General features: G+C 43.2%; 1 protein-coding gene across 3 annotated transcripts in view; it reads left to right on the forward strand.

The window, feature by feature from the left end:
- E2F3 (E2F transcription factor 3) overlaps positions 1-15,707 on the forward strand; it is an 81,097-nt gene that overhangs the window by 57,853 nt on the left and 7,537 nt on the right. For 2 of the 3 annotated variants that reach the window (XR_003437575.1, XM_027128489.1), the window contains exons 2-4: positions 10,938-11,049; positions 12,280-12,499; positions 13,802-13,960. Coding sequence is in view for 2 of the 3 variants with exons in the window: in XM_027128489.1 (XP_026984290.1) it covers positions 10,938-11,049; positions 12,280-12,499; positions 13,802-13,960 (491 nt within the window). In the remaining variant the exon portion in view is untranslated. The remainder of the gene's footprint in view (positions 1-10,937; positions 11,050-12,279; positions 12,500-13,801; positions 13,961-15,707) is intronic. The other variant, XM_027128490.1, reaches the window with a different exon arrangement.

Below are 15,707 nucleotides of genomic sequence, written 5' to 3' on the forward strand. Positions count from 1 at the left end.
AGAAGAGTTTTCCCCAGACAAATAATTTTTTGAGAAATCTCAAAATAAATGGATTGGCTTCATTCTGGCACTTAAGGGCATCACCTCAACTTGAATCATACAGCTCCCAGTCGTCACTGTACTGTTTTATTCTCAAATATGTGTCTTAAAGACACAAAGCTTGGTGAGACATTTGAGAAAAGACTACACTATAGAGTGAGACCAAGATTTTTTTTTTTTGGAGGGGGGGTAGGTAGTTATGACTATGGAGAAAACAAATGAAACAGGAAACAAAAGAAGACTTTAAAAGAAATAATTAGTGGTGTTGGAGAGGCTATGCTATTCATAAAACAAGATGCTATAAAAATAGGTTGATCAGGGAGCAAAACAAATGTTCTTGGAAACTAAAAATCTAGTTTCCCATTTTTTTTTAAGTCAAGTAAAAGCTAAATTTGATGTAAGCAAGTAAGTAAATTTGATGTCAGTAAGTAGAACAACAACAAAAAAGACATGGAAAATAGAAAATAAAAGCTTTAGAGGATCAATCCAAGAGGAATAGGAATTCCAGAAAGCTTAGACCAAGACAATGAGAGGGAATGGTTTACAACATATATGTTTCTCACAGCTGAAGGCCAAGCACGTAGTTTCTAGAAGCCCATGATTTCCTCACACAGTGAGTGAGAAAACGATGCACACCTGAATACGTGTTATGAAATTTTACAATAAACGTTAAGACAGGCCTGGAAGCTTTCAGGGAGGTTAAAAATCGAATAGCTTCAAAGGAATGAGAATCTGCGGCTGCAGGTTTCTCATCATCAACACTGGATATCAAAACCCCAGGAGCAGTGCCTTCAGAGTTCTGAGGGCAACAGATGTTCAGCCTTAAATTCTTAGACAGACTATCAAATGTGAGGGTGAAATACGCATTTCAGACATATAAGGGCTCAAATTTTCTCTTCCATACTACTGTTCGGATATGTTCCAGGAAAACAATGGATTAACAGTGGGATCAGGAAACTGACTCTGTTGCAAGCAATTGAACACAACTCTGGCCAACTGAAGCAGAAAAGATGTTTATTGAAAGGATATTGGATAACTCGCTGAATTGTCAGGAAGATTAGAGAACTAGGCTTGGCAAACAGGCAGGAACAAGGAAGTATCCCTAGCCAGAACCACAGCTAAGACATCCAACCACAGCCATCACCTCCCGTCTGCTGTTTTGCAGGAGCAACTCCAGACTCCAAATCTAGGGTGGGTGTGACTGCCTGTCCCAGCCTAGGTAGCCCTAGCCCAGGTTCCAGGGAAGCTGGGAGAGAGGATTGGGGGTCTTCAATTTCTATGGTTGATTCAAGAGGGGGGAATTCTTCCCCCACCCCTCCTGAGTTCTTTTGGCTAGTCTGATGATTAAATTGACACAAGACAGATTAACAGAGGAGGAAAAAAGACCAATTTAATTCATATGCACGGACGTCTCAGAGAAATGGGACCCCCCCCAAAGTGACCAAAGCAGACTTTATATATGATTTTTTTTTTCTTTTTTTTTTTTGCGGTACGCGGGCCTCTCACTGTTGTGGCCTCTCCTGTTGTGGAGCACAGGCTCCGGACGCGCAGGCTCAGCGGCCATGGCTCACGGGCCCAGCCTCTCCGCGGCATGTGGGACCTTCCCGGAACGGGGCACGAACCCGTGTCCCCTGCATCGGCAGGCGGACTCTCAACCACTGCGCCACCACCGAAGCCCTATATATCATTTTTAGACGAAGCAACAATTATTTGTGAAGATTTAACAAAACCAAGGGGCTTGTACTTGGGGTAGCAGACTAATGAAGAAGTAACAAAGTTTGCTTATACGGCTCCCTTAGCCTTGAATTCCCTAATTCCGATGATAAGGATGCTTTTTATACTTTCACATGGGAGATTTATTTCCCACTTTCATGGGGGACGGGGAGTCAAAGTATTTTGGTTTTTTTTTCCAGCTGTTTCTCAAGTTTAATTCAAAATAATCATTGTGTTATTGAGGCATATTTTAGGGTGGCCTGCCCTGGGCCCCACGGTAAGAAGGTGGCTGTGCCTCCCACCAAGACTGACAAAGTGGGGAATTTCCTAACCCACAGGAGGGCAGGGAAGGTTCAGAGGCTGGGCAGTCAAATAAAATGACAAATGTCCACCTCAGGCCTCAACACTGTATGTGGTGAGGGAAAACCGCAGAATGACGGCGATGCAATGACCTGGAGAACCGTGCAGGGTCTAGACAGCAGGAGGTCCAAGAGCTTCAGGGAGAAAAAGTGGGGACTTGATAGAATATCTGATATGATGGCGAGTTGGAAAAAGTTGAAGATGTGGTGAAGGCAGACGGTGCCAACGAGCGGGAAAGATGATCGGGAAAAACTCCAAAGGAAACAAACGAACTTTACAGACAGGAAACGCGCTCTCAGCATCCTGTGTGACTCTGAGGGAGCAATATTTATGTAGTCAAAATGCACAGTACTGGCTTTTAATTTAAACAAAAATACTGATGTCACTATCGGGAGAAAGGGTGGAAGAAAGGTGGCTGTCTTATCATTGAAGGAAGTCCTCATAATAGCTAGAAATGTCTGTGTAAGCTTATTTTACTTAGAAATAGGGAGGTGACCTCCAGGAAAAATAGTAAAATGTGTTCCCTTGGCGAGGTAGATCCCTGAACTCGTGGATTTTTTTAAAAAATCATGTGCATCTATTTATTTTTAAATTATTTTTTTAAGTGATATAAAAAGGAAGGCAGTCACCAGTTCATAAGTAAATGGCTTCTATTCCAAAGTTAGACATCAGTTTGAGATTCCTTTTCCTTTAGAAACATTCATATGTATGTGGTTAGATTCCCCAACCAGTCCACAAATACAAGTTAGAGTGAAGTTAAAACGCCTAGATCTGTAGTTTAAAAGTCAAAAGGAGAAAAATGGTCAAGTTTGGGATCCATTCTAGTAATCCAGTGAGAAATGATGGGGGGATCTGGCTGGGACAGTGGGGCAGGCGTGGAGAGGGACACCTCTGAGAAAGGAGAATATTCAGCCCACCAACTGCTGGGTGGCTGGGATGTGGAATGTAAGGGGAGATCTCCACCAAGATAAAATGCATACTAGCTACTCCTGGTGCCAGGTTACCTCCGTCTGAGCTTCAGGCGTGCTCTTCAGTTCATCAGTTCTCTGAGATATATTGGTTTCTGATTAAGCTCCCCGCCTAACAGCTCATAGAGACGCTGCTCTTGGTAGGTTCTGAACTTACCTATTGCTGGGGGGAAAACAACAACAACAGCAACTCCAGAGGAGACCTCAGAGCTCTTCATCTTAGGTAACCTTATATCAATGAAAGGTTGATGCTGGGAGTGTGGTTATTCGCCTGGCATGTAAGGGACCATGATTTGGCCCTTTCTTTATCCTCTGCATCAGAGCCCCCCTCCCTGCCACCAGCACCTCCAAACTGGGGCCCTTCCAAGTCTCCGTGCTTCTGGTTGTGCTTGGACAGCCTGCTTAAGGCCCCTAACTCCCACTCCCTTTTTAAATGGTTAACCAGATTGAGTTAATATATAGTCACAGCTGGAAACTAAGTATTCTTTTCTTAAAATCCTCGGGCCCTAACCCACTGACCTAATGGCCAGAATCCAAGTGGGTCTCAACTGTGGTCTAGTCTCAAGCTGGAGGTCCCCTCCTTTGGGTTATTTCAGTATTGTATTTAATCTGGTCCTCATTCTACTGATTTAATCTCCATTTTCCTCTACTTCCCTTCTTCCTCTGTTCAAAATACCCTGTCTCACCCTTGGCTTTGAGACAAAATGTATCGTATATCTAGTTCTTTCCCTTGCCCAGATCTATTAACTGGGGTAAAGGGAGTTTATTTTAGTGTTCACAATTTGTTAACCTACAGCCAGCATGCCTTTTTCTTGATTTAAATTTTTCCTGTGACTCAGTTGAATGGCAGATAAGAACACCACTTTCTTTCCCACCATGAAAATAGGATATGCATTCTGGTAGCATACCCCATTTATGTTTTGAACTCATATCCGTACACGTTGAATGGGTATAAACCACCAGACCTCTTTTGTTGAACTCCAAATGGAAAAGATTTTTGTTTTTCTTGTTATGCAAGAAACCCACACTCACTTTAAAGTGATTTAGTAATATTAAAAGTTAAGAAGAAGAAGTAAAGTCACCATAATCCTACCACCCAAAGATTAATACTCTTAAACTGTTTGTTATATATCCTGACTTACTTTCTTTCTATGCATATAGTTTCCCCACAGAAATAAAATTTTACTATTCACACTTTTTTAAAAAAGACTTAGATATATAGAAGTACATCATTATTAATTGCATAACATTCCATTATATAAATGTACAATAACTTACTGAATTTTTCTTCTGAGATTGGGCATTTATGTTGGACATAAGTAGAAAAGTATAAATATTCAAGAAACTGGCTGTGCTGTTTTTAATAGACAAACCCTAGAAGCAACATAAATGTTCTCGGAATGTATTCCAAAAAGTGGAAGTGTTAGTTTGAAAGATATAAATTTAATATGTATATAGACATATCACTTTGTAAAACCCAACCAAATATTATACAGTTATAAACATGAAATCATTACCTCATGTTTAATTTTACTTCTCAGAGATAATCTCCATTAACATTTGCTGTGGATCTTTCCAGACCTTTTTCCTCATGGATACATGGAAAATTTCATATTGAGATCTATATAGTTTTATAGTTCTTTTACCCCTATGAGACCATACTATACATAGCCTTCTGCAACCTTAATTTTTCCCCCTTTATATTTCTTGAAAACCTTTCCAAACATGTAGGTTAATCTCCAGCGTGTGTAAATATATATATATATATATTTAAGTATCCCCTTCACAGGTGGGTAATGTGGGAGCTTTGTGATTTACCTGCCAAGAGACTTCGGGAATTTATTCCTTGGTTCATTCAAAATAAATAAGTCAATTTGACTGAGTGCATGCCATATGTGAGGCTCTGGGAAAACTAAGTTCCTTAAGACCTGAGATTGCACTCAGGTCCAGTGCAGAAACCTGGAGTCTATATGTGTTATGATGGTGAAATCATGCCCCAGCAGCCCAGAAATTGCTATGGCAGCAAAGGAGGGACATCTCAATCAGTCCAGGGAAGTCATGGTCGCTGACAAATTATTTGAACAGACCCGGGTTCAATCCTGGTATCTGTGACTTATTAACTGAGACTTCAGGTAAATCCTTAACTTCTCTGCCTCAGTGCAAGATGGGTATAGGAATGCCTACCCCACAGTGCCGTCATGAATATTTATTGGGAAAGTGGTTATAGCAGAGGAGTGTTGAATGTCCATTAGTAGGTGTCTGGCTAAGTAAACAAATCATGGTATATTAATGAATACAATATTATGAAGCTCTAAAAAATAAGGCGTTCTATGTGTACGGATAGGGACCAAACTCTGAGACATGTTATTAATAGTGTGCGGTTTGCTACCATTTGTGTAAAAAAAATTTTATAAGGTGTGGTGGTATAAAACTGTATATATATATACTTGTATTTACCTAGACTATCTAAAAGGATATCTAAGTAACTTAGTAGTGCTTGCCTTTGAGGAAAGGAACTGGGGATCATGAGTGGGAGAAAGACACATTGTAAATCAACTATACTCCAATAAAAATTTTAAAAAGACTAAAAAGAGTGGGAGAAAGTTTTTTTTTTTTTTAATGGTTATGAAACACACAGTCTGGTTTTTTTATTTTTATGTTATTTATTTATTTATTTATTTATTTAATTTTTGGCCACACTGGGTCTTCGTTGCTGCTTACGGGCTTTCTCTAGTTGCAGAGATGGGGGGCTACTCTTCGTTGTGGTGCACGAGCTTCTCATTGCGGTGGCTTCTCTAGTTGCAGAGCACGGGCTCTAGGCCTGTGGGCTTCGGTAGTTGTGGCACGGGGACTCAGTAGTTGTGGCCCGCGGGCTCTAGAGCACAGGCTCGGTAGTTGTGGCGCACGGGCTTAGTTGCTCTGCGGCATGTGGGATCTTCCCGGGCCAGGGATCGAACCCGTGTCCCCTGCATTGGCAGGTGAATTCTTAACCACTGCGCCACCAGGGAAGTCCCTGGGAGAAAGGTTTGCTACCCATATATATCGATTTGTGCTGTTTGAATTACCATGTGCATTTTATGTAAAGGAAAGGATTTTTTAAAAATTATGAATAAAATAAAACTTAAGTTGATCATAAAGTAAGATGGTATCAATTTAATATAACTTTTCAACTCTTTTTATATGGCAGTCTTTCACAATCATTTTATGGGGTGGTTATAAGCACGGACTTTGGAGTAGGCTTGTTTACTGGCTGTGGGGATCTTGGAAAAGTTATTTAAGAGCTCTAAACCTCCATTTTCTCCTGTAAAATAGGAAATAATAATAACAGCTATCTTATGGGGTTGTTGTAAAAATAAGATAACACAGTCAAGTGGAAAGCAATTAACCTGGCGTATGACCTATTGTAAGCACTCAGATGTTGAGTGCATTGTGGTTCATACTAAAAGCCTATATCTATAAAAGGGAATTCTTCACCTCACACAAATGAAAGTCTAGTAGATCTGTCTTTGGGACTGGTAAGATCTCGTACCTCCCTTGAAGGCACTGGGACGCAGTCTCTCTCTAGCTCTTAACTCTGCTTTCTTCTCTGTGGGCTCAGTTCCCAGGTAGCTCCGGGCTTACATCCTACCAGCCTGATAACTCCCAGTGAAAAGAACCCTGTACTTTCCAACAAAAATCCCATCGTTGAGTGATTCATCCTGCTTTGGTCATGGGTAAACCACCCGTAAACCAGTCACATTCGCCAGCTGACTGGACTACACTGATTGGTGGGCCTAGATTAAGGTGCTTACCTCTGTAACCTAGATGGTAAGGGCTAGCCTAAGATGTTGAACAGTGTCAGGCCTTTTGTTTTCAAGCCTGTTTGTTTTCAAGAGAAACCACCTGAGCTAAGAACTGTGGAGAGGTTCCCCAAATGAAAAATTAGGGCAACAAATGCCAGGTAGACAGAAACCATGGATGTTCCCCTCGGCCCTCTGCTTGGCTGCCTGACGGTTACTCCTATCATTTTCATACGTACATTTTCTGAAACGCGTAACAGTGCAACTGTTCCTTGCAGAGGCATGTTGTCATAGTTGGGGCTGAGGTCCTATAGCTAGCACATACTTCCTTTCTAGTAAAAGCCACCCTTGATAATAGCTCAGGCAGATGCCCTGTGGGTGATCTATAGAGCATCACTCATGTTCGGCCTTTACTCCTGCTTAGGACCAAACAGCTGGGCCTCCTGTTAAGCACCAGATATATTAGTTGCTTTACTGGTAGGGGCCATGTAATAGGAAGGTCTGTTTATAAACAGGACAGCGCTCCGTTCAGCAAGATGTTCACACTAAGAGCAAACAAAAATTGAGATGACCGAGAGGAGATTTTTTTTTTGATTTGATTTTTTTATTATGTTTGACTTACAATATTATTATTAGTTTTAAGTGTACATGGAACATTCTCTAGAAAGTGCTGACAGGAAAAAAAAAATCAACCCAGAATTCTGTATCCATTGAAAATATCCTTCACAGATGAAGATGAAATGTTTTCAGAAAAAATAAAACTAAGATTATTTGTCACCAGCAGACATACACTAAAATAAATGCCATAGGACATTCTTCAGGCGGAGGAAAAATGACACCAGGGGATTACACATATCTTCAGGAGCCAACAAAGAACAGCAGAAAATTTGAATTCCAAGAGGAGATTTTTATCTGCGCTGGTGCTCTGTCCAGGGCAAGGGGGTGTAGGCAGAGACTACCTGCCCTGTTTAAATCCTCCCTTCTGGCTTCTTGTTTGTTTTAACAAGCATGTGTGCGCAAACACGCTAAGGTAAGCATCAAGGTAATGCTGCTTCATCATAGCACTTCCCCAAAAGGAAGTCCAGTTACAGTGCCCATCGTCAGATCTAGGACCTACAAGTACTATGTGTTCCAGGTTAGTCCCCACTCACTCAGCAGTGGAGGAAAGGTAACAGGATAACCCAACAGAAACATCCTTCTGGAAAAGAGGAAATCACACACGGTGGTCACCTCCCGGAGCATGTCATGTCCCCCCCAACAGGAATAGCAGGCACTTGGAGACTTGCTGGAGATGTGGCTTGCTTGTGACTCCAAGATGGTCACCCCGATTTCTACTCTCTGGGAGGATTTTCTGGGGCTGCCTTTCTTTCACAGCTCATTTCTTTTCGGTATGAGTCTTATAGGTTTAGGGATTGATTCACTTAAAGACTGAGGTCTCATAGGCCTTTGCTTCCTCTGGTGCCTTTCAAATGTAGTAGATTTTCTATCCAGTATTGAGATTTGTCAACTCTAGGGTTTGGTGCTTGGTTACCAAAGTCACACAACCTGACTAGTTCTGGTCCTTGAAGTTAGATCGCAGTTTCTTAGCAACAGTTCTTGGAATTTCCCCAGCCTACAGCACATTGCTGCCACAGGCCTTAACCTCAAAGCAATTTGAAACAGTAGCTGAGCACTGGGGAGGCACAAAGGACATGCCCCCAGGCTGCTGGCCAGTGGGTGGTTCTTTATTGAGGGTGCAGGGAGAGTGCAGGCCTTAAGGGGCCAGGAGCTCAGGGGCCCAAGCCCTTTTCCCCTTTTGCCTTCCTTCTGTGGACTTTAGCAGGGGCAGAGAGTACAGCTGTATATCTTCTTGGATTGCTTTCTACTGAGAAAAAGCCTCCAAAGCAAAGCTGTTTTCTCCTTCTCTACTTTTAGGTGAGCCTCTACAAAGCTTGACTCTATCAGTAGTAATTTACTGCAGGCCACAGGAAAGAAGTGACCAACACACCTGGCCCCTTGCTATTAGCAAGGCATGCCAGCTCCCCATTTCACTGGAGCCCGTCTTGACTCAGCCATTTCCACAGGTTGTCACATATTCCCCACACTTTCAGGAGCCCAACTCAAAGTGCTTTGAGCTAAAAGGAGACTTTATTGGCTAATGTAACTGATGTAACTGAAAAGTCTGGGGGAGGCCAACTGCATGACCTGACCCAGAGTTTTGAATGATGGCCTCAGACCCCTTTCTCTCTGTTTCTCCACTCTGCTTTCCCCTGGGGAGGCCTCATTTCCAGGTAGCTTCCGGCTACCAGCTTATCAACCTTACCAAGAAGGCGCACCGCTTCCTACCAGTAGTTCCAGAAAAATTCCTGGGGTTGCCTTCGTTCACCCAGCTTTGGTCCTGTGCCAGAAGGACTGCAATCACTGTGGGCGAGGGGGAGGATGGAGCATAAAGACCAGCCCGGCCTGGGTCACCTGTGTGCAGCAGGCCACTCTTAGCCTGTGAGAGGGAAGGGATGCTCCCCAAAGAACAAGGAGGGAGTTTTGCCTGGTGAAGCAGGAATGTTCACTGGGCCAACCAAAGCAACAGGCCCACTCAAGGATTTGACAAGAGTGTTTGGGAGCAGACAATGAAATTAAGAAAGTTAATTTGCTAATTGTCATTCCTAGGCCTTTGGAGTGGTGATGCACTGCTCAGCAGAAAGATAACGTGTGCCACAAATGCAAGCCACATAGTAAAAAGATACATATATTTTCCGTATATATATATACGGAAAGGTGAAATGATAATTTTAATAGCATCTTATTTAGTAATATTTTATAAAGCCGAAACAGCATCATTTTAACATGTAATCAACATAAAAATTATTCATGAGCTCTTTCAGCCTTTTTCGTGCTAAGTTTTGAAATCCAGTGTGTGTTTTACACGGACATCGCGTGTCAGATCGGATGAGCTGCCTGTGGCTCACGGCTTCTTAGTGAACAGAACAAGTTCAGCTGATAAGTTGTTACTTCAGTTTCTATGTCATGGGGAGTTACTTTGAAATTGTGAATCTCCTCATTAGAAGCATCCGCCCTGAAATGAGCCTCAATGCACCTTGTCACGTGGGTGTCTAGTTGGTACCACCCCTGTCTGAACACCCTTCACACCCATGCAGTCAGTACTCAACAGTTACTTATTTCATAATTACCTGGCTTCTCTCCTGGACTCTACGCACTAGGAACCAAGGGACTCTTGTCTGTCTTGCTTATTACCTCTGTTCCCTTCGCCCAGAGCCCAGTACATAAAAGACATGAAGTGCATATTTTTATATGAAAAATCAGATTAAAAACTTGGGTGAGAGCTTCTCGTTTGCCAAGTTTGATGACCAAATGGGGAACGTAATCCTAGGTGAAACCCAGGATTGAGTGTTTGCGGTATTTGTTATTCTGATGAATGAGCATTTGTAGTCTGTGACCGGTTGTGTTACTATTCAATCACCCTTTCTTTCACTGAATATATATATATATATATATATAGAGAGAGAGAGAGAGAGAGAGAGAGAGGGAGAGAGAGAGTGTGTGTGTGAGACTGAATACCTACAGAAACCCAGGCTCTGTACCAAGCCCTGCGTATACAAAGATAAATGGGAAGCAGTCCCTGCCTTAAAGGAAATGAGAAACAGATAAGTAAAATAACTCTTACATCCAGCAAGTGTTATGATACCCATAAACACAGAGTGTTTGGGGAGCACAAGGAAGGGGGTTCAACCCAGGTCAGAGATGGAGGCAGAACCAGAGGTTTGCTGGGGAAACGTGAATTTAAGTCCCGTGATGCCTGCGGTATTCTTAGTCTGCAGCCCCATGCCTGGCACGTCTGTTGAATCAATGAGTAAATGAACGAAGTGGCCCCAGAGCCCAACCCTGAAGGATGGTTGGATTTGTCCATCTGAGCCCAGGTGGCGAGAGCTCCGCCTCCGGAGCCAGAGCCCCGGCTGGAGGGAACCGAGCCCCTGAGTGAAATGGAGGGGGCCGGCGGGGGCTGGCGCGAGCCTGTGGCGTTCGGCTTCACTTGTGATCGTCCACATGACCAGCGACCAACGACTGTCCTCTCTTATTCCAGGCAAAGCGCAGGCTGGAGCTAGGAGAAAGCGGTCAGCAGTACCTCTCAGATGGTTTAAAAACCCCCAAGGGCAAAGGAAGAGCTGCGCTCCGAAGTCCAGATAGTCCAAAAAGTAAGGATTCCGTGATCTCTTCCTGTCTTGGGTGTGAGCCTCCCAACTTTCAGAGCTTGTGGCTGAAGGGATGGCAAGGTGTGGATAATTTTGGCATGTTTGGTTCTTTTTCATTTCTGCCTGTGCCTATCCAAAAAATAAATATGATGTCTGCAGACACCCAGTGAGAGGTTTACAGAGTCCCTCCGATACCTGAATACTGACTGCAGGGGAGGCCTCTTTTGATGTGTGCAGTTTCATTTTTCAACTCAGAATACAAGCTCTTTGGCACTGTTCCATAGTCAAATCTAACTTTAACTTTCCTTCATGGACCTTACTTCAGGGACCAGGGCCAGCTGGGTGTAGGTGATGTCTATGCCAGCCTGAATCTCGAGTTCAGCGTGTGGCAGCGTAAGGATTGATTGAGACCAGTAAATTGCAGCTAGTTTCCATTTCCATCAAGCACAATCGTTGTTTCTTTTGGGAGAGAGAGAAAAGTAGGTTGGAAATAGCTAAATAGTCCTTTACATCTTTGGCATTTAATGCAAAGGCTAAATTAATTTAGACTTTGTCCTCTCCTATCCCGTAGTGTATGAATTAGGCAATCCACAAATTGTGTGTCATACTCAGTTAAACCCTTGACCTGTGCACCTATAAGAGAATAAATGCAATATTAAATGAGGACAGTTCATTCCAGAGGGAGGGGGAGACTGGACTGAACGACCTTTCCAGGTATTCTTCATCTACATTATTTGAAAAGTTGGTGAACAAGTTATATACACACAGAGACACTGGAGTCTGAAAGGGCAGTTAGGATGGGTCTGTCTGGGTCCCATCGTCAAACGCTGACGAGATTCACAGCCAGACCCCATCAAATTAGGCTCCACGTGTGCTGATCCCATGAGGCTACAGCACTTTTTCATTCATTCAACAGATATTTTTGAGCACCTACTATGTGTGGGATACTTCACTAGACCCCAGGGAGTAGGGTAAGCCAAAGTAGAAACTACTGAGAAATGCACAGTAAAATGCTTTAATCAAACAGGAGTTTTTACTGTCCCTTCCTTTCCTAATAAAGCAATTTCATAGCTTTCTATAACTCGCCACAAACATCAGCGACAACAGCTTTGCTTCCAACACTAATACTTGGGCTGCTGGGGGAATGGGGGCTTGCTTGACTGCAAAGAAACCCTTCATTTCTTTACCTTTGCCCCTATCCCCCCACCCGCTCGGCTTTTGTTTTTCTTTAAGCTCCAAAATCTCCCTCAGAAAAAACACGGTATGATACATCACTTGGTCTGCTCACCAAGAAGTTCATTCAGCTACTGAGCCAATCACCTGATGGGGTCTTGGATTTGAACAAGGCAGCAGAGGTGCTGAAGGTGCAAAAGAGAAGGATTTATGACATCACCAATGTACTGGAAGGCATCCACCTCATTAAGAAGAAGTCTAAAAACAACGTGCAGTGGATGTGAGTATGAGTCACGGGGCCCGCAATTCACTGGCTCTGGGGTCCTTGCAAACTGCAGAGGGGTTTCTCCCAGGCCCAACTTTCACACCCATGCCCACACTTCATTCCTTTTCTCTCCTACGTCTCTCTCCTTCTCTCTTCCCTCCTCAACTCCTTAGCCAGAAGTTCAAAGTCTCTTTACAAAGAGACCTTCTGTTTAGATGCTGTCAGAGATAAAAGGGTTTATATTCAATTAGCCTCAAGCAAGGGGATCCTGGGATTAAATGGAGCCCTGCATCTGTAAAGTAAAACGCTGTCATCTGTCACCGTGATATCTACGTGTGTGCTCACATGTGTAATCTAATAGATGCTTACACAGGTCTGTGGCTTGTCTCTAATAGGAGTTTAGAAACTATCTGTGGCTGTGTATGTGTACGCACAGTTGTCAGGTATCTTTATTGATGGTTCTCATTGCCGATTAACTCACTTTCTGTGTAAATTAAGTCAAGGTTCCTTCTGGAAAACCGGGATGATAATACTTGTCATCTACACACCCACATGTATGATTAAATGTATGATAATGTCATTTGTGAATTACGGACAGAACATCTGAACACCCAGCATATCAGAAGGAACTATGAAAGCATTATTGGAAGGAATAAATCTGTTACGGGTTGGCTTTGAAAAAAATATTACTTCAAACATGATCAAATGAACATGTACTTTTTTGGAATTTTATGACAATTCAGTGACGCATTTTAGCCTGTGGTTGAGACAAACCTGTTGGGTTTTGTTCTTGCATCCAGCACATATACCTGTTTTCTTCACCTCCTTTTCCTTTTTAGTTGTTGGTATAAGACCCTCAGAAATTACCTAGGTCTTTCATGCTTTTTTTTTGGATGACGTTTGGTTGAATTTTGAACCATTCCATCTTTTTCTTCAAATTTTTCTATCTTGCTATGTCTTTCTATCCTTTTTCCCCTGTTTCTTTTCCCCCCCGCTGGGAGGCATGTGGCAGGAAGGAGCCGCCTCCTTTGGCCCTTTGAATTTGAGTCTTCTGAAGAAACAGCCTCCTCTGGAGGAAAGAAACCTGAAAATAGCACTGTTTTTTCACTTAATTTCTATGGTGTGAAAAGTGAAGGACTTTATGTACGGAAAAATATGTATAAACATTCTAATTTTAACACTTGGCTAACAAACAGTGTGACCTCCTGCATCAAGAGGGGACATTTACCCAAAGGACCGTTTCTCCCAGCCCTCCCTTTCGCCCTCTCCCCTTTGGCCTGTCGAGCAGCCATGCAGAATCTGTGTTTGGGTTTCCAGGGGCTGCAGTCTGTCTGAGGACGGGGGCATGCTGGCCCAGTGTCAAGGCCTGTCTAAAGAAGTGACCGAGCTCAGTCAGGAAGAGAAGAAATTAGATGAACTGATCCAAAGCTGCACCCTGGACCTCAAACTGTTAACCGAGGATTCAGAGAATCAAAGATATCCTTTGTGCCACCTGTTTGGCGGGGGTTACTGCCTTCTAGACTATTTCCAGAGTTGATGATCTGACTTTTATGCACAAGGTAGAATTTTACTCGTTTCATACAAGTAAGCGTGTGTGTGTGTGTAGGTGTGTGTTCAGTATTTATGGAATGATAGTCATTAGACTGCATCCTATCGTATCTCTTTTTTTTTTTTTTTTTTTTTTGCGGTACGCGGGCCTCTCACTGTTGCGGCCTCTCCCCTTGCGGAGCACAGGCTCCGGACGCGCAGGCTCAGCGGCCATGGCTCACGGGCCCAGCCGCTCTGCGGCATGTGGGATCTTCTTGGACCGGGGCACGAACCCACGTCCCCTGCATCGGCAGGCGGACTCTCAACCACTGCACCACCAGGGAAGCCCAGGCAACACTATTAATGAGATATGTAAGGTGTCAGTATTAATGATAACAGCAGATTCATCTTGGGCTTCCCAGGTTTTAGGTGGGTGTTAGCTGTCACTGTTGGGGTTCTCATATTCTGTTTGCTTTTCATCAGATATTGGGGGCAACTGGAGTTTGTTGAATCTGTAATTGAACTATAGTTGAAGGAATTGAAAGAGTATAGAAGGATCATTCTATAATTTTTAAAGCACATTATGCTGAATCACAGCACCAAAAACTGATTTCAGAAACACCTCAAGGCCTAAGAAATCTCAGCTTATCCATTCATCCACAAACATTAGTCCTTGGAAGTAAAAATATAAAAAGCCAACTCTTGTTCTTAACTGGCTGACAGTCTGTTGACCACCTGAGGAGAACTTACTGTTCATCACCTCACTTCAGACCATAGAGGAGAGAGATTACTTCATCATGCTGACGAGAAGATTTTGCAATTTTCTCACTTATTAGTAGGAAACAAAACCAGTATTTTAAATAATCTCATCTCTGATTTTAGTTCCCCATTTATCTTCGTTAGACAGAAAATAAAATGTGACCTGCCCGGTTTCTTCTAGTGTCTCATCTCTAGTAGGCTTTCCCTTGGAGTTGTGGGGACATTTATTTTCCAATTTAAGCGGTTTTTTTGGAAACTCTGATTGTTCATTTCCTGTTGGCCAAAGGATTAACCTTGTCAGCTGCTGCTTGGTGAGCTGGGGAAGAGGCGTGCTGATTGGGCACCGCCCCCTCCCCCCTCCCCGTGGTGGCCAGAGTGGGCTTACACTGGAAGAAATGAGAGTAGCTTTCGTTGGGCTGCTTCCTACATTGTTTACTCGGGAGCCCCTTCGGGGAGGAGACGTGGCTGTTCCATGTGATGGGCAGCTTACAGCCTTGTCACCTACGTTAGCTTTCTCTGGTGCCTTTGTTGCAGAAAACGAAAGCTTCCTTGCAGGGGGCTGCTAACCCAAGAAGCAAATTCAGGAGGGAGCCCCGATGGAAGCACTTCTAAGTCTGTGAGATTAGAGACTATGTTTGCACAATTTATTTCCGTTTGCCATCCAGTTCCGAATTTGGTACAGCTTGCTCACAAATGTGTTGAAATTTTCCTTCCTGCGGCACGTTGGGTAATTGTAGATGAGGTTTTATTTTAATAAGTGGTTGTCGAATAGCTTTTTGACAGTGGGCTGTGGAGTAAGTACCTAGTTATCAGTTTCCCCACTGTTCTCAGTAAAAATTCGTAACTGTCAGGTCTTCTGTAAAGACAGCAATTGGCTTCCTTGATGAAACAGATGATGACCTAAAACCCAGAATCCTGCGTGAGCTGTCCTGTCAAG

This window comes from Aethalodelphis obliquidens, unplaced genomic scaffold, assembly GCF_003676395.1.
Source record: "Aethalodelphis obliquidens isolate GAN/ISIS:26980383/991018 unplaced genomic scaffold, ASM367639v1 scaffold34, whole genome shotgun sequence".
NCBI lineage: Eukaryota > Metazoa > Chordata > Mammalia > Artiodactyla > Delphinidae > Aethalodelphis > Aethalodelphis obliquidens.